The sequence below is a fragment of the Cavia porcellus genome, unplaced genomic scaffold (assembly GCF_034190915.1).
Source record: "Cavia porcellus strain 051 isolate PalLab524CR breed Dunkin Hartley unplaced genomic scaffold, mCavPor4.1 scaffold_2, whole genome shotgun sequence".
Lineage (NCBI taxonomy): Eukaryota > Metazoa > Chordata > Mammalia > Rodentia > Caviidae > Cavia > Cavia porcellus.
In genome coordinates this window covers 136752348-136771336 of record NW_026947485.1, presented here as the reverse complement: position 1 = coordinate 136771336, position 18989 = coordinate 136752348, and the positions used below count along the sequence as shown (strand labels likewise).

The window sequence follows — 18989 nt, the reverse complement described above, 5'->3', positions numbered from 1 at the left end:
AGTGAAGCCCACTGCTAGGTGTGTGGCTGTGGTTGTGGAGACAAACCTTGGATCTGATTTATGTTCTCAGCCCCTTCCTACCTGGAATCACTCCCTTACTGTGCTCTCCAGCACCGTGAACTAAGCAGATTCTCTCAGCTCCACAGCCCAGCCCAATGCTTCAGCTTTGGAGCCAGCAATGCATGACCTAGACCTCTGAAATCTGACACCACTCAACATTTTGCTCCTTCAAATTGTGAACATCAGGTACTGAGTCCTATAACATGTGAGTCATCTAATACATTCTCCTTCTAGTTTTTATATGTGAGAAGGTTCAGTCTTCTTTGGAAAGAATAAAAGTCTTGTAGGCTTAATAGTGTCAGGGAAGATAAAGTGCTATGGGAAGATTAAAAATGTGTGTTACAGATTTGTAAGCTTCTTGTGATGTACACAGCATCGACCTAAGTAAAATATTAACTTCACTCTGCTTCTACGACTATAAACTGGGAAAAATATAATACAAGAAAAAATGCAAAAGACAGTCTTTCAGTACTTTCTTTCTTATGCATTTATTTGTCAGAATGAAAGGCAGCACATATATGTTAGCTACAAATTATCAAACTGTGCATTTTGTAAGCTAGTTAATATTCAACCTATTTCTTAATTTTATTATGTAAAATTTGGAAAAATGTGAAAGTTTTCAAGTAATTTTATATACAGCTTAAAGCATTTTGCCAGTGTGAGATGAAGAATTTAAAAGGGGGGCTGGGGATTTAGCTCAACGGCATAAGCATCTGCCTTGTAAGCAGGCAGTCGTGAGTTCGATCCCTGGTACTGATAAAAAGGAAAAAGACAAAAAAAAAATTTAAAAGGGATTTCATGTTTTTTCTCAACACATTTCTAGGAAGGTGCATTTCACATGCAGCATTGAAAGTGAAGACCTCTCGTCTCGTTCCGCTGAGAGCAGCATCCACCTCTGCTTGATTTCATGGTGCATGGGAACAACACCTCAGGTTTCATTCTTATAGGACTCTTTGACCATACCAGAGCCCACCAAATGCTCTTTGGGTTAATCCTAGCAGTGATGATCTTCTCTGTTCTCAACAACACCCTCATGGTTCTCCTGATCCATCAGGACACCCGGCTGCACACGCCCATGTACTTCCTGCTCAACCAACTCTCCCTCATGGACCTCATGCTGGTCTTCACCATTGTGCCCAAGATGGCAGATGGCTACTTGACTGGAGAGAAGTCTATCTCCCTAGTGGGCTGTGGGTTGCAGATCTTCTTCTTTCAGACCGCTGGAGGGGCAGAGTGCTTCCTCTTGGCAGCCATGTCCTATGACCGCTACGTGGCTGTGTGCCACCCACTTCGGTATGCCACTCTCATGAACTGGCACATGTGTCTAAAAATGGCTTTGGGGTCCTGGTTCCTGGGGGCATCTGATGCCCTCATGCAGGCTGCTGTTACCCTCAGCTTCCCGTTCTGTGTTAACCATGAGGTGGACCATTTCTTCTGTGAGGCCCCCACACTGGTGCGTTTGGCCTGCAGTGACACCTCTGCCTTTGAGTATGTCATGTACATCTGCTGTGTGCTGATGCTCCTCATTCCCTTGTCCCTCATTCTGACCTCTTACAGCCTCATCCTTGCTACTATTCTGCAAATGCACTCCATAGAGGCCCGCAAGAAGGCCTTTGCCACCTGCTCCTCCCATGTGGGGGTGGTGGGTCTTTACTATGGACCTGGCATCTTTATTTATATGAGACCCAAATCTTACAGGTCAGCCAAATATGACAAAGTCATGTCTGCTTTCTACACCATCTTCACCCCCCTGCTGAACCCCATGATCTACTCTCTGAGGAACAAAGAGGTCAAGGGCGCCCTGAGGAAGTGTGTGAGTGGGTGAGAGCCCTTAAGAAGTGGCTGATACCATGTTTACCCTTACAACACAAGAGGCTGCAGAAAGCATGTGTTAGGGAATTTTTCTTTACAGAGAAGGATGTATATAAATATAAACACATGTATAGATATGTTTCTGATCTTTACTTTGCTATTTGGATGAATCTGTTGTGTTTGGTTCTATTTGATATATCTTCACTACCATGTCAACTTGTGGTTTGTAAAGCTATGCATTATAGTTATATGATATAAATTTTTATATCATTTCTGGTAAAAATTAGATATTAGAGTAACTTTGAATAAATCCATATATAATTCACACACTGCTACAGGGCCTTAAGCAAGTTTCCCCTTCTACCAGGTTCCAGCTGTCTGCCCTGGGCACACACTTCCTCAGGGACACAGCTGTCACCTCCTCAGCTTGGCCTTCAGTCTTCAGCCTGAGAGACCCACACCCAGCACACAGCCCCTGGCCTGACCTTCATCCACACCCTTAGTTCCGCTATTCTAATTCTTCAGGTTAATGGAGTCCAGCAGTGGTCATTCTTGTATTTGAGTTTTCTTCTGTAAGCACTGTAAGTCGTAGGCTACCTCCCGCACTTCCACCCTGTCTGCATCCTGCACTCTCCTGCCGTTTCACAGATTTCCTCTGTTTCTGTCCTGAATCACTGCTCCTTAACCCATTATTTGGTTGACGAACACTGTACTGCCTTTGGTTTGGGACCCTGATGATTAATGCTGGTCCAAAGCTCTTTTGTGTGATACTTTTATCTCTTTTGTTGCATACAGCATGAATTTTTTGTAAACTATCTTGAAAACACTTGTCTAATTTTTGACTCTCACTGGGAAAGAGCACAATTTCTAACTGCTCCAATCATTATAAAACTTCTGATATCACCCACTTTCAATGAGTTTCTAGTAATTTATTTTGCTTTCAATTTGAATGTTCCCAATGTGTGAATGTAATAAAGGCTTACAAATTATTTACCAGGTATTTGCATGTGTTCTCCTGTGATGTGTTTTGATTTTTGAAAACAGTATTCCTGTGTGCATCAGAAGCCAACACAACTATTGATTCAGTAGTAACACATCCATGATTTTCTTAATACATTAACCTTTTAACCTAGGACATGTTGTTACTTACTTTGCCTCACATATCTACTGACTTTTCTGCTTTCATTAAGTGATTTAATTTTAGTTATTTTAACTAAATTGAGGAAATATACAATTGATCTCTCCCACCATCTCCGGATAGCTGAGACTTTCAGTGTATTCATTTTGGCTATAACTTAGAACAACTTAACCTTATTGTACTGGGAAATGATGCCCCTGAATATCTGAAAGTTTTTCATATAAGGTACATTCTTTGCTGAAATATAAAATGACTTATAAGAAGAAAAGTAGTGGCTCAGATATTCAGGTAATATGTCTTATTTTTTGTTAGCAAATTATTGAGTAAATATAAGTTTTAAGCAATAAACTGCACATTTTAGAAAATGTTGGATTTACATAGGAAACCATTATTATGACATGTTCCGTTCATATATTCTTTTTGCATATTGCATAAGTATGTATTTAATGACATTTTAAAGACAAAGCAAACTATGAAAAGCCATGCCTAAGTCTATTCACACATTTGGAGGTGAACAACTTCATTCTGTTGTTTCAGTTTCATTTACAGAGTCTCCAAGTACCTCTTTTCCCAGTGTCTCCCTTTCTTGCAGAGCTCTGGTGGGAACTGTGCCCTGTCTCCTGTGAAATGGGAAGGAGAAGAGTCTGGAGGAGACACTGTGGGCAGGCACAGTGTCCTGAAACCAGCAGCAGACCCTGGAATAAAGGCTGGAGGAAGAGTCTGTGGGATCAGATTATCCCTGCAGAGTCTCCTGTGTAACCAGCAAACCCCCATGCTGTCTTCTGGCTCCACTGAACACAGGCAGACTGAGATGGGAGGATGGCTCGGATGAGCACTTGGCTTCCATGGTGTCCTCAGACGTGTTACCTGACTCTGAGAAACAGGAATTTAATTCATAACACGATTCAATAACAAATAAATAGCATTATGACATCAATAAGATTAAATCATTAACTTATTCAACATAGCAAGATAAACATTTTGACATTAAATCCATTCCATTACTTTGGGACTAGTTTTAGTGTTGTGTTTTACCTTTATTTTCCTCCTTAATTTATTACCCATCCTTGTAAACTGTGCTCAGTGCTGATGCTCATTTTGAGAGATGAAGAAAAGATTGTTTAGCAAACGTTCCTTGTCAACCTCCCACTGACATTGTCCTGGTGTCTGATGTTAAAATATCTTGTGTGTAGGAGCTGGACAGGTTGGGAAAGTGAGGCTACACCCTGTGCAGAGTCACAGGGTTATGAAACCCCGCATCCTTCTGTTTCCTGAAAACCAAGATGTAGTTCCAAGTTGGTTCCTCTTTGTGAGAGCCTTGGGAACATGGCCCATGATGCTGGAACATGACTGACACAGACCAGAGCTAACTGCTTATTCTGGGCAGTGTGGCCTCTTATCTGGGGACTGATGTGGTGGATCCAGAGCTCACTAACTGAGAACTGTAAGACACTGATGCAGGGAAGATGGTGAAATCTCTGCCCTGCACCTCAGTCTACCAATATAGATTTAACTAAGCAAATTATCATGAATTAATCTGCTAAGTGCTTTTGATGCATTCACTTAAAGGCTCAGTTAACTTGGTGACTCTTCAGTTGACCTAAGAATCAATCAAAATGCATTTAAGCAAAATCACTTAAACAAAGTCTATGTTTCTCTTCTATCAGACCCTCTGTAGGAGGTGGTCCAGAGGACAAGTGGATTCACCTTGAACTCATGGTACCCTGGAGACACTTGAGACTGACCCTAAATAAGTTCCAGGCAGTCCTGTACTAGAGTAAATATCTAGAGAAATATTGGCTGTAAAATGTCCCTCCACATAAAACAAACTTTGAATAGTGATGGGCAGGGGTGAAATGTGCTATGTTAGGTGGACATGATGGAGATGTGTGCAGGAAGGAGTTTTCTTTCGTATTTCTGCGGGACAGCATCTCCTCTTTCCTGACTTTCTGCTTCTCAGCCAAAGCTGAACCCAGTTCCCTCCCCTTCCCATGTGACTCTAAGAGCATCCTGGGTCCCCAGGGACTGTCAGGCAGAATCAGCTCCTTCTGGCTCATTCTCAGGATGCCTGGGGCCCTCTGCTCATGCTGCCCTACATAGATGTGGCAGAGTTGTCCCCAGGAGACACAGACCAGGGCACCTCAGGCAGCAGACACTGTCTTTCTCCTTCCCTACTGTTACCAAAATACTCACCCCTTTCCCCAGCCCTGGACTCAGCCCCTGTCCCCAAGCCTCCTCTCACGTCCCCCTGACTCTTGGGGCAGCAAAAGTGAAGGGACTTGGGGTGCAGATGTCAGACCCTCTGGGGGCCAGAAGGACAATGTGAGCACAGGCAAAGACCATCCTTCATGGAGCCCTTCATGAGGGCACAGTGGGATGGTGAGGACCCAGGTCAGCATCCCTGGATGCCTAGGTCGACCAACAGGTATAGCAGATATCCCGGGATCCTCCATATCTCCTCTGTGGACCACAGGAGAGACAGGGACATCTGCTTTCCAAGGAGCATCTGCGGCCTCATAGAGAGGTTGTAGTGGAGTTGGAGACCGGAGACAGAGATGCCCAGAGAGTGAGGGTGCACAGGCTGTGTAAGGAGGAGACCTGGGTGAGCATAGGAAAACCTGGACACAGGAAAGGGATGATTTCCTCATAGAAATTCTTCACCAGGTAAGGAAAAGAAATGGAGGGGATTTCATCTAAATTAGATAAAGGCTGTGGGTACCACGCAGAAGACTGCCTGCCCTTCTTCTTGCTGCAGCCTTCAGAGGTGTTTCCAGTACGCTGCTGAGCGACACTTTGACGCCATTGGTTTCATTCTGTCCTCTTCAGAGTCTCCACCCTAGTCTTCCTCTGTTTCTTCTCTTAACTTCTCTCACTTTCCTTCTCTCTCATACATAGAGGCTGAATTACAGTTGTAAGGATTCAGAAATACCCACCAGACAGGGCAGCTGAGCAAGACAACGCATCCAGGAGCAGGGGGCTGGGAGGCAGTGATCCTGAGAACTTGCTCTGTGCTGGGTTACACACTTTCTCCCCCTGGAAGCTGCAGGATGAGTCTGTATCAAGGTGAGAACAGCCCTGCTGGGACAGTGCGCATCACTTTGAGTTCAGGACAGTCATCTGTCACTGTTTAATACAAATGCTTTTCAGGTATAGTTTTGCAACTGACCAGTATTTTGTGGACAAGATAGATGGAGCATATATTTTCTGTCTTCTGTGTTGTAAAAGATGTACTAATTTGGGGCTGGGGATTTAGCTCAGCGGCATAAGTGCCTGCCTTGCAAGCAGGTAGTCGTGAATTCTATCCCTGGTACCGATAAAAAGGAAAAATACCAAAAAAAAATTGTACTAATTAAGGTTTTATCAAAGAACTGAAGGCTAATTTTTAATTTTAAAGAGCTGCAAATGTTGATATTTTCAGGGACTAACAACCATTTCATAGGCTGCACACCTGTTATATCTGTCATACAATGTTCAGTATCAATTACTTTAAAAAGTACCAACCTTACTCTGCACATGTTATATCAGCTCAGTGTGTGATCTCTGCCTTCTTCATTAATCTGTAGTATGCTGAAAGTATTACTATTAAAAGCAATGTTTTATAGTCATTTGCTGATCATTACAGTAAATCTAATTTTTGAAAATTTTAGAAAAGAACTTATAATGGTTTTCCTATGTAAGTCATTGATTTTAAAAGTTTATTGAATGTTCAAAAATTTAAAATAGTCTTATGTAGTATAAAAGTTTCAAGTAAATCTTATATTCTCCAAGTTTTCCTACCACATATTTTCCAAACAAATATTTTACTACAGTGAATTTTATGCTTTTTTTATGTTTTGCTGGTCTTACAGTTAATTTTTTTTTGAAATTTCACTGTGCTTAAAAAAGAGGATATAAACAAGATATGAAATTATATCTATATTAGCAAATAAGGAACCTTCACTGAAAGCATATGTTTGTGTGCTTTATCCATAAAAAGAGATATTTTAGTAGAAATACCTAATTATGGCTAAGTTAATACATAGAATATTTAAGAGTTCACATAGTTAACACATGCTGCACAGAGTTGGGGTGTGTGCAGACCATGATAATGGATACAGTAGGAGTTCAGGGTGCAGCTGTGTCTACACCTAAGAATTGATTCAAATCGGGGCTGATGGTTAAAGGCACATTTACACAGTGCCAGCCAGGGACAGTCTGATTCCCTTCATGGAAAGACACCCTGCGTCCTTGTCACTTCATCCATCCTTGTAACAGTGAGGCTGCCTGAGCAAATTACTGGTGCTGACTCCTAAGTAATGAGAGCCTAACCCAGCCTCCCTCCTGCTTTCTTCCCCAGTCTGAGTCTCTGTCTGTCTCTGTCTGTCTGTCTCTCCTTTGTATCTCTCTGTCTCACCCGGACACACACACACACACACACACACACACACATACACACACACACACACACACAAGAATTAATCACTCATAGTTATATAAAAATGTAGTATATATATATATATATATATATATATATATATATATAAAATAAATGTATTCGCTTCCATTTCATTGTGTTAAATTCTCTTAGTTTCAAATGATCCACATGAGTCACTGTAATGTTGGATTACAACATCACAAGATCTTCCTTAAAAATTTCAAGCATCAGACTTAGTGCAGTGTGACCAAATGCTTTGGAAATAATTGTTAATGTTACTTTAATGCTTTCAGGAACATTTCAGTGTAAAAAGAGAAACAGAGGTCAAATACTGGGTTGACACAACATGTCTGGAATGAAGCCACTATTTTGTTTAAAGTAGTCAGCGTGGACTTTGATCTAATAGATGTGATAATAGACATCCAGCATAGGAATTGGTGTGTCATTAGCCGAAAGTTACATTTAAAAGTAGTGTGTTGTATGTCTATGATGTGTAATTCCTTCTCCCCAACCAGGGCCTGTGTCCCTAAAACAAAGTGATTAGTTTAAATTCAGTTTCCACAATGAGCAATGCACACTGATGGAATTTGAGAGTGAACCAAGTGTCTTCAAGTGACAAAACTTCAGTTAAATATAAAAACATTGAGAGGCTCTTCGAAGCTATAAGGATTTCTTAAATACCATGCACTTAAAGAATTCTTGAAAGAGTTAATCAAAATTATAGGGAAGCACGTTCTCTCATGAGTCTCCAATTTTCTTCTCCCTCTCTCTTTGATGAGGTTGATACAGACCTGAACTAAACTCCGCTGCCTAAATTTCTGTCACCTGTGTGGCATAGTAGGTCTGAGAGTTTGCACAGCAGGTTTATTCTCTTCAGCAGGCTTCTTTTTCTCAGCTTCTGGTTTATTGCTAACATCAGGCTTTTCAGAAGAGCTCATTGCTACCAGCAGCCTTCTTTCCTTTCTTCCCTTCCACAGGCTTCTTGCCTGTAGCCCACTTCTCCGATCTGGCCTCCCAAGCTACTGCTTTAGTCACAACGGATTTTGCTGCTCCTGCCCTGAGAAGAATGGTTTTCCAGCACATGGTCTTTGCATGTGGGTTCAGCTTCAGCAGGATCCTGAGGGGCTTCAAAGGATTTCTTTTCAGGAATCTATGCTGAATCTCTGGTGTGGTGCTGGGAGCACTGTCTGGATCTCTGACTTTCCAGGATTCTGACCAGGTCTGTGTGGATCATCTTGTATGTAGGCTGGTTAGAATGACACGCAGGGCTTTAAGCCAAGTGCTGTACAACTCATCTCATTTCCAGAAAACACTTTCAGTCCAAACACAGAGATAATAGACAGATCACTTATAAAGGAAAATCTATCATATGGACTGACTGCCAAAGTGTACTAATGAAATTGATAAATAAATAAATCAATAGACCAGTGAGTTTACAGAACATGCTAGTAGAAATCTAGCTGAACTAAAAAAGGTAAGCGAATTATAAATGAGCAGCACAGCAAAGAATTCATATCTGTGAATAATAATAATAATAACAAATAAAACTCCAGGACATTAAAAAAAACTACTGATATTATAGACGAAATGGTCAGTGAGAAGAGAGTGTCAGATTAGAAGAAAGGGTTAGAAGACAAAATAGGTCACCAGACCTAAGTTTGAAGTTTAAAACCATGGAACCCAGACTCCAAAATATTTGCCAAGATATTCTAGAGGATACAAGGAAGGGGGCCAGAGAAAAAAGAACAAGGAAGAGAAAACAGAACTCTTAAAATGATTTCCAACCTAGACTGATGTACCCTGAAAAAAAAACCTGAAATAATTACAGGGATACAGAATATGTGTAATTGTAGTACCAAAAGAAGAAAGTAAAAACACAGTAGGAAAACTAAAATCAATAATTATATAGGACAGTTTAGTATCAGTATTACATGCCAAATGACAAATTCAAGAAACAAAGAATTTGCATCGCATAATAAGTACAAAAAGACCCATGTTTGCATATGTCACATGCCAACTGAAAAAACATGTTTTTTTTTAAATCAAGAAAGGATCTAGAAGTGATAAAAACTTACCCTATAGGAATAACAATACTGATTATATAGTACTGCTCTTGACCCAAGCAGGATGGATGGGGTGCATGGTAAACTATTGAGGGAGAAAATGTACCAATTTAAAAGTCTGTGTCCAGAAATATTACCCTTTAAAAGTGAGGATAAATGAAAAATAAAGACTTCTTCAGATAAGAATTTTAGAATTTTTCATCAACAGAAAACAGCTGACATTTTCAACCACAGATGCAACCAAATTCAAGGATATAATGTAGGCTGGTAGCTACCAAGGGCTGGGGAGGAGGAAAGGTGAAGGCAGATGGTGAACAGGGAGACCTGTCAGGAGGGAGAAGGGTTTGACTTTTTGTTTTCTTATTTTTTTGACTTCTAAGCCTGTTACACAGCATGGTGAGGAGAGCTAATGAATCACTGAAGGGTTCCATGCAGTATTTCTAAGAAAGGAAACTTTAAATGTTTTTCTCACAGAAATGTTGAATATTTGATATGATCTGTATGTCAACTAGCTCTCTTTGATTAGCTGAATCAAAATCATAATTTCAGTGTCTACTTATCTATGTTATACATACAATGATTTGTTAATTTATTTCAAATGTGTTTTAAATTAAAAATTTAATAACTTGAAAAGGTTTCATTTGTGTTCTCAACTCCTGATACACATGTACATATCACCTGAACTTACTTTATTCCATCATTCAGGTTGTGTGTAACTTTTTATCCTTTTGAAATCACCAGTTTCACTCTTTTGATCCTTTGCACACCTTCTGAGTGTTCTGACATGTGTCCTGTTGGTGAAATGTCTGAGGCTTATTCTGTACTATCCAGGATGTCATTGTTTTATTTATAAATTTATTAAAATGATTGGGTTTTTCAGTTATTTTAATTTTGATTAATAACTATTTACATTATATAATGGTTACATTCATTGTGTGGAGTTAGTGCATGTGTATAACACATCTTTGTTCTCTTTTCATTTCCTTTCTCGCTCCTCCCTATCCTTCTTCCTCTTCTTCCCCTTTGCCTCTGAAAAGATTCCCCTGTTTTTATTACTTATCTCTCATTTTGCTCTTTACTTGTATTTTCTATTTCTCATGTAATTGAAGTCATGTGGTGCTTAAGCTTAGATATCTGCTTTATTTCACTCCAATATTATGGGCTCAAGGTGCACCCACTTTCCTACAAATGAATCAGGTTTATCTTTCCTTCTGGAAGAATAACCCTCCTGCATCTGTAAGTATCACATTTTCTTTATCCATGCATCTGACGATGAACATAGAGGAGGTTCCAACATTGACTGTTTATGAAATCCGCTGCTATGAACATGGGTGAGCAGAGATTAGTGTAATATTAGGGTTTTAAGACTTTTGGAAGAGATCTAGAAGGGCAATATCTGGGTTAAAGGGAACTTCTTGTTTTTGTTTTGCTGATTTGCATAGCTGTTGCTGTAGTTTGTGCTCTATTAACAGGCCTTTTAAACTTTTTGCTTTTATCAGCATATGTTTTCCGTACAAGAAAATAACATTAATCATGGGGAGCTGGTCCTTGTGTGTCTACACAACAATGAATATTCTGTGTATGTGTTTTTTTGTGTTTGTGTCTGCGTGAAAAGGTGATGATCTCGTGTTTGTTTTATTTTCTTTCCTTTTTGTCTCACAGCTCTATGATTTGAGTGGAAATCCTTGCAGTGTTGATGCAGAGTATGATTTTGTGGTCATACTTGTGGTGGCTGCGACATCAGAGGACGACTTCTGCTCTCCTGTTTAAGGGTGATGCATAGGCCGTGGCAGCTAAGAAGCCACTCAGGACACAATCCCTGAGCTGAGCTGTTCTGCTGCCACCCTCGGCTCTTGTCTGTGAGCCCAGAGGAGAGCTCGCTGACCCAAGCACTCAGGGAGACCCTGTGCTGCTCCCCAGGTGGAGATATCCTAGGGTCCCTGGTTGATGAAATTGCAATCCTTCTCACCTGGGCAGCTGCTGCCCTTGCCTTTTGCAGATGCCTGGCACTGAAAAAGTTAAAGAAGTTGGTATTTATGTGCAGTGTAGGTGCTGTATTAAAGCATAGCAATAAGGCTTCTTTTTTATGCACAAATTGCAGTCAGTATTGCCATGCACAACTGGCTTTAAAAGGAGAATTAAAGGAACATTTAACTAAAAAGGATACCTGTCAGAAAATTAACAAAATAGAGCACAGCATGTGAGTATCATCGACAAAACCTCCCATGTTATTCTACAGGACAGGAGAAGCACTGTCATGATTTGGGCTGTGGCAGTCCGAGCCAGGATCTTGGGAGCATCACATAGTTTTCAAATGTTACACAGTTAAACTTAAAAACCAACAGAAGTCCATATAATTTGCATTCTATAATTATTATTTTAATTCTGCTAGAACTTATTTTCCCTCTTTTATTCTCTATGAAAGCTTTGTGTTGCAGAATAATACGAAATCCCAACGCCAAATGCAGAATTACATCCTTCTGATCTTTCACAGAAGGTTCTGACATGAATTTGATTCTTCTTACCCCATCTGAATGTATTACTTTCAAATAATATATCTTTCTTTTGGAATGACAAGCAAAATGCCTAGGGTATGTCCTTTTCTTAATAGCAACGAGTCTTTGATTTTTAAGAATAAAATAGTAGTGAATTTTCTTAAGCATTAGGAAAAATTGGAAAATATTTTTAATAATTAGTTCAGCATATTATCATTTTCCTGTTATAAATACTATTGATATGCCTTAAAATCTTTTGAGTTGTAAAACAAATTTTAAAACGTATAACTTAGTTTATATTACTCACAGAGACATGGCAAAACATTTATGACATTCAGGAAAATTAAATTCCACACAGCTACCTTTACACAGCTCAGTGGTTAGAACATGGAACTCATGATGTCTAATATCCATAGCTTGCACATTGTCAGCTGTGCCAACTGCATCCACAGGGAGTATGATTTGCAGTGAGGTTTGTACCTGTACCTGTGTTGTTACAGGCAGCTGAGTTAGTTATAAAAAGGCAGTCAGACAGGGCTGTCAAAGGAACCACTGCAAAGGTTCAGATACTGTGTGACTTCTGAGGAGACAGACATCTCCTACTGTGGGCCAGATCTCCAGACAAAAGGCAGTGCAAATACACCACAAGCCAAATAGTTGGACCCACAGTTCAAATAGTTCTCTCTCACCCTGAGGAAGTCAGGACTCAGCATCCCACCCTGTAACAGGAAGAGTCACTGCTGTTAAGCATCCTCACTTACTACATGACTTGTGCCTCCATTTGTTCCTGATTTAATCAATTTTACCTAAGCAGTTAATCTTCTTGGTTAACCACAGTTCTGTCCCATCTTAGGCCCATTTTTTGAGTTCCCATTTTTCCCCACCTTAACCCTGTCTCACAGCATGATTTTACTGTATAAAATCCCTAGAAAAGACAGAGTACTGAGCAACCCACTTGCGACCCTTCTGGGGCAAACAGAAGCTTTCTTTATCTTAATAAATACACTCTATTCTGTTCCTTACCATCCTTTGATTTTAGAGAACACAAACTTGTACCAGACATACAGTAGTTGGGAGTTTCATTTCCCTGTATCAGTTTCACAATTAACTTGGTGACTTGAGTCCTCATAGAGATTCAAAGCAGGAAGTACATTTAAATAAAATCTAACTTATTCACTTTACGTTCAGACAGGGTTCTCTTTTTGACACAGGAGATACTGAGACACTATTTTGCAGCATTTACAGTCTATCCTTTTAAAAATATAGTTTACATGTGTGACAAGAGTTTTCTTATGGCTACAATGAATGAACATGTTTCATGCTTCTTGAGGCATCTTGACACTAAAAGATGTGACTGCACTGGCTGGTTTTGCCTTTTCTCTGAACACACAGTTGTTTTTAAACATGTACTTGCCAAACTGTTTCTAATCAGAGAAGGAAAATACAATAAAGATATTCACAAACAGTGAAATTTAACTCCTGTAAAGGTAACATATGTACTACTTACCAACTTCTGCTTTGCTCTCTAGATGGTTGGGATTTACTCACACCAAATCCATCCAGCCTTCAACAGACTGTGGCAGTGAAGTTACAATGATGGGCAGCACTGTCTCTCACCACAGTGGTGGGCACATCTGGGGAATGTTGCCAATGGCCTCATTCTGTCAGCAGCATCTCTGATTTCCCAGTCCTCCTCTGGACTTTGCAATGAGACTTCTTCAGAGACAAGGCAAAGCCCAGCTCTCACACACAGCCACACTACATGCATTGGTGGATCTACAAAATCTTCATTCTTAGGTTCCAAAAAATAGTATTATCACTTAAAGATTGATGAAACTATGTAATATTTATAGTGTTCCTTTATTTCTAAAAGTGTAGGTTATTAGAGTATTTACATTGAAGAATTATCTTGAAAATCAACTGTGACATGTGAAGTGTACAGGTATGTGTTAATCATACTGTTGATAGGAACTAGTCACTTTTATTAGGAATCATTACAGCATTAATAAGTGAAAAATAATATTCCATTCTCAACTCCTTGGTCATCTACCACCATTTGGTGTTGGCCCTTCTGGATCAGAGCAGACACGGTATGGATGGAGCAAACCAAACCACAGTGACAGAGTTCATTCTTGTGGGATTCCCAGGCTCTCCCTCCCTGTAGCTCACGCTCTTTGTCACCTTCCTCGCTGTGTCCCTGCTCTCCATCATGGGAAATGCCATCATCTTCCTTGTTCTCTTGGACTCCACACTCCAGACACCCATGTATGTCTTCCTAGGGAACCTGTCCTTCTTAGAGATCTGGTACACCACAGCCACCATGCCTAAGTGGTTGGTCACCTGCCTCTCCACAGTTGTCACCATCTCTGTTCCCAGAAGCATTGCTCAGCTCTATTTCTTCTTCTCCATGGAAGCCACAGAGTGTATACTGCTGGCCGCGATGGCCTATGATCAGTACTTAGCCATCTGCAGCCCTCTGTGCTACTCCCTTCTCATGAATGCTCAGATCTGTCTCAAGTTTTCAGCTGTGTCCTGGATTGAGGGTTTCTTTGCCTCTTTCCCCGCTACCATACCATCTCTCAACTAAACTTCTGTGGCCAGAAGATCAAACATTTCTTTTGTTACTCAAGCCCCCTTTTGAAAGTCTCCTGCTCAGACAATTTTGTGGTAGAAGCCCTGGGCAACACACGCACCTCAGTTGTGATTCTAAGCTCTTTTGTTCTCACAGTCTCCTCTTACGCCAATATTGTGGCCACAGTGGTCAGGCTATCTTCCCAAGAGGCTCAGAAGAAGACTTTCTCCACCTATGTCTCCCACCTTACCGTAGTTACCATCTACTATGGCACCATTATTTTTGCCTACATCTGCCTGCCGGCCAAGTACAACTTCACCATTGTTAAAGTGGTCTCCCTGTTCTACTGTGTGGTCAACCCTCTGGTAAACCCACTCATCTACATCCTGAGGAACCAGGATGTAAAGAAAGCTTTCAAGAAGTTTCTAGCTCAATAAGCATTTTTGTTAACTAGAAACATCAAGAAGTTTTGAAAAAGCAAGAGAAATTAATGAACCACAGTAAACACTAAAACCAAAAAAGTTACTTTGTAAGACATACATTTTAACAGGGGACCTTTGTGAACTTCTGAATTCTACTGAAGTGTTATTCTGTTCTTAGTCTGCATGAAGGTCTTCATATACTATTACAAAGAGAGAAAAGAGATCCTTGCCCAGAGTCACTCACAGTGGAAAAATTGGCTGGTTCAGTCTCACGTGCTTTAAATATTTTCATAATAGTAGAAATCATGAGTCAACACATTTTAGTTAAATGGAACAAGTGTTCTCTATGGAGTACCTGCTCTCATCTAATCAAACTTTCCTCAGCAATAAATTTATTCCTTAAGTATCAAGTATGTGTGATAAGCCAGACACTACTCTGAAGTTAATATAACTTTCACTAACTTCATTTGAAAAACATTGCATAATCAGATTTTTGTTGGTTGGCCTGAAAGGATAAAAAAAATTTGACTGAGATATGTCGACTGAAAAAAATCAACAAATTAAATAATGGAAATGAGCAGTATAAAAACCATATGTTTAACATTGCCAAATAGATTCCAGCAAATAACCAAAATAATTAATGAAGAAAATGCTTATTTGATATTTTTCAGAAAGAGTAAATGACTACAGTTTGCTGTTGTTATATTTCATTGTCTGTGTGAGCGGAGAAGCTTAGTAACTCTCCATCACTTTAGTGCAGTGTGGAAACAAAAGAGACACAAGGAGGGACTGGGAATTTAGCTCAGCGGCATAAATGCCTGCCTTGAAAGCAGGCAGTCGTGAGTTTGATCCCTGGTATCAATAAAAAGGAAAAAGACAAAAACAAACAAACAAACAAACAAACAACAACAACAACAACAAAAACAGACACAGGGGCGCTGGGAGAAACCTCAGCACCTGTTCTAACCAGCACATGCCATGCCCTCCACCGTGAGGTCAGAGCTCAAAGCCTGGGCGGCCTCAGAACAGCCTGCAGCGGGTGTGGTGTCCTCAACAGGCCCCAATGAGGACTGTGGCAGGGCAGGATCAGGGGATGATGCAGTCAGCAAAAGAAATCCTGCAATCCGCTATTTTCAGCAGAAAAATTGTCTGATGTATGTAGTTCATGAGATGATTAATAAATTCAAGATTTTATCACATATGCCAGTGTGCAATATCTTTCTTAAATGTTAACGTGATTTTCTGAAATACATGAAAAATGTAATGAAATCTTTTCAGAATACCTGGCTCTCATTTGCAGGAAAGATTTCGTAGTGATTCTAAAATATACTATTGCATATTAATCCTGTAGTATATTGGTTTTGTCTTGTTATATTGGTATACAAGTGTCAGACACTGTTTTACTCCCTCCTGTTTCTTCTCCTCTCCTATAATCCCCTTCCTCTTCTCCAATCATCTCCTATTAATTGCTTTTAGATTCCATTTTTGAGAGAAATTATTGGATATTTGACTTTTTAGGTAATAAAGATGTTCTTTACATACATATATTTTCTTGCAAATGACAGGGATTCATACATTTGGCTTAAAATATTCCACTGTGCATATACACAACATTTTCACAATCTACTTCATCTGCTGATAGGCATCTGGGCTGTTGTCACAGCTATTGCTCTGTTATAAAAAGAGGTATGCTCGTGTCAGAGTAGCATGCTGCCTACAATCAGAAATATAAGGAAGAATAGAATATTTGAATAAAAAAGTGATCTACTTTTAACGTTTTGAAATTTTAAAAACAATATGAAAATACAGAATCTCACAAGATGATGGGAAATTAATAATGGTTATTGTACTGCATATTGTTATCTTCAAATATTTGCTCTCATTACCAGCTTTAAGTGTGTAAAACTGATCAAACAATATAAGCAATAACTGTTCCTTTCAATAATTAATATAATTTACAATTATGTTAGCTATCTTGTATCTATATCTATGGTTACATATGTATCTCTATACACATTATTGTTCCCTTCTTTTCTTTTTTCCCACATACACACATCAAATGTTCTTTTCTTTTGAGCGGTCTCTTTCCCTTTCACAATATTTGTTGTACTTTTTGGATCTTATTTACTTTTTAAGTTTCTTACACTAGGGAGGCAATATGATATTTGGACATGCAAATCTGATTTATTTTACTTATGAATATGGTCTCAATAACTGAACTTGCATCTATTTACCTCTAACTTCTTCAAAAGATATCTTCCTTTTTATCTTTATATCTGAATAGCACTCCATTGCACCACAGCTTTTGCATCCATTCCTCAGGTGATCAGCATTTGGGTTGTTTAGCTATTATAAATTATGCCCCTGTAAACTGGCTGCACATATATCACTGTGGTATGATATTTTCAATTGTTCTGGAAAGATTCCCAGAAGGGGAAAATCTGGGTTGAATGGGAACTCTAATGCTGCCTTTTTGAGAAATCTCCACACTAATTTACAGTGTGGCTGTACCAGTCTACACTCTCACCAACTTGGAGCCACATAAGCATTAATTATGGCTTAATTGATAATAAGCATTCTTTCTGGAATGATATCGAATCACGGTGTTGTTTTATTCTCATTTCTTGAATGGCCAATGATGTTGAACATTTTTTTCATATATTTGTTTGCCATTTGTATTTCTTTGTCTGAGAAGTGTGTTCATTTTTGATGCCTATTTTCGGTTTGGATCTTTGAATTTGGAGAAACTGATTTATTTTAATTCTTTGTATGTTCTAGACAGAAGTCCTTTGTCTGAGAGGCAATGGGCTGAAATTTTTACCCAGTTGATGGATTTTCTTTTAATTGTATTGGTGGTGATTACTTTTGATGTTCAATAACTTTTTAGTAAGACAAGATGCTAGTTATTGATTCTTTGAAATACTTCCCATGTGGTTTAGTTTTCACTCATGAATTCTCTGCCTATCCTTATGTCTTCAAGATTCCTATCTAATTTCTTTTCCAGTAGACTTAGTGTTTCTATAGTATCATTTATATCTTTCAACCATTTTGACTCTACTTTAGTGCACGATGATAGTCATGGGTCAGGTTTTAGTCTTCAGTATGTGGAGAGCCAGTTTTCCTAGCACTATTTTTTGAAGAGACTGTCTTTTTTCCAATGAGCATGCTTGGCCCTTGACAAAGACAGTGTCACTGTGTGTGTGTGTGTGTGTGTGTGTGTGTGTGTGTGTGTGTGTAGTCATGTCTGCACCTTCTATGGTGTTCCATTGACCCTCAGGTCTTTTTCTGTGCCAGTACAATGCTGACATTTTCACAGTAGATTTATAGTAAAATTTCAAGACAGGAACTGTGAGCCCACCTATTTTATTTTTATTGCCCAGTATTGTCCTTGGTATTCTAGGTTTCTTCTGATTCCAAATGGATTTTAGGAATGTTTTCTCTAGATCTGTGAGGTATGCTAATGATATTTCAGTCAGAATTGCATTAAATCTGCATTAAAAGTCTTAGTAGTATGGCCATTTTCAAATACTGGTTCTCCACCAATGAGTAAATCATATCTATGCATTCTGAATCTCTCTTCAATTTTTTTTTTCAATGTGCTGTAACATTCAATGTATAGGTCTTTTATTTCATTTTCCAGATTGCCTCCTAAATGTTTCATTTTTTTTTTTGATGCTATCATGTTGAATGTTGTTTCTCTAATTTTTTGGTCAGTGAGTTTGTTTTTTGAATATAGGATTACTATTGATGTTTGCGTTCCAACTTTGCATACATCTATTCTACTGAATTTATGTATTGAAACTAGTAATCTTTAATATAGATTTTGGGGCACTTGGGACCCCATTTCCACCCTGACAGACCCCTCTCTCTGTTCTGGGGGCTGCGCTGCTGGAAACAGTAAGGCAGGCCTAGCCACGGGACCCCATTTCCAGCCTGGTGGACCTGTCTGTTTGGCCTGGGGATCACACCACAGCTTCCTTCTGGGAACAGTGAGGTGGGCCTAGGGGCGTAAC

At 39.4% G+C, this 18989-nt stretch overlaps 1 protein-coding gene and 1 pseudogene across 1 annotated transcript; both read left to right on the top strand.

Moving 5' to 3' along the window:
• Positions 1–967: 967 nt before the first annotated feature.
• LOC100732900 (olfactory receptor 2T8) lies at positions 968–11257 on the top strand. The gene is made up of 3 exons (XM_003479435.3): positions 968–1873; positions 5484–5612; positions 11150–11257. The coding sequence occupies exons 1-3, from the start codon at positions 968–970 to the stop codon at positions 11255–11257; spliced, it is 1143 nt and encodes a 380-aa protein (XP_003479483.3).
• Positions 11258–14074: 2817 nt separating this feature from the next.
• On the top strand, positions 14075–14991 carry LOC100730696 (olfactory receptor 6P1-like; annotated as a pseudogene).
• The last annotated feature ends 3998 nt before the right edge of the window (positions 14992–18989 follow it).

Bases quoted from the DNA above. Each gene is read 5' to 3' on its own strand.
- LOC100732900 (XM_003479435.3), top strand. From the start codon at position 968: ATGGTGCATGGGAACAACACCTCAGGTTTCATTCTTATAGGACTCTTT. The intron at 1,874-5,483 runs GTGAGTGGGTGA...TGTGGACCACAG, and splicing joins AGGGCGCCCTGAGGAAGTGT to GAGAGACAGGGACATCTGCT. The intron at 5,613-11,149 runs GTGAGCATAGGA...TTTGTCTCACAG, and splicing joins TGTGTAAGGAGGAGACCTGG to CTCTATGATTTGAGTGGAAA.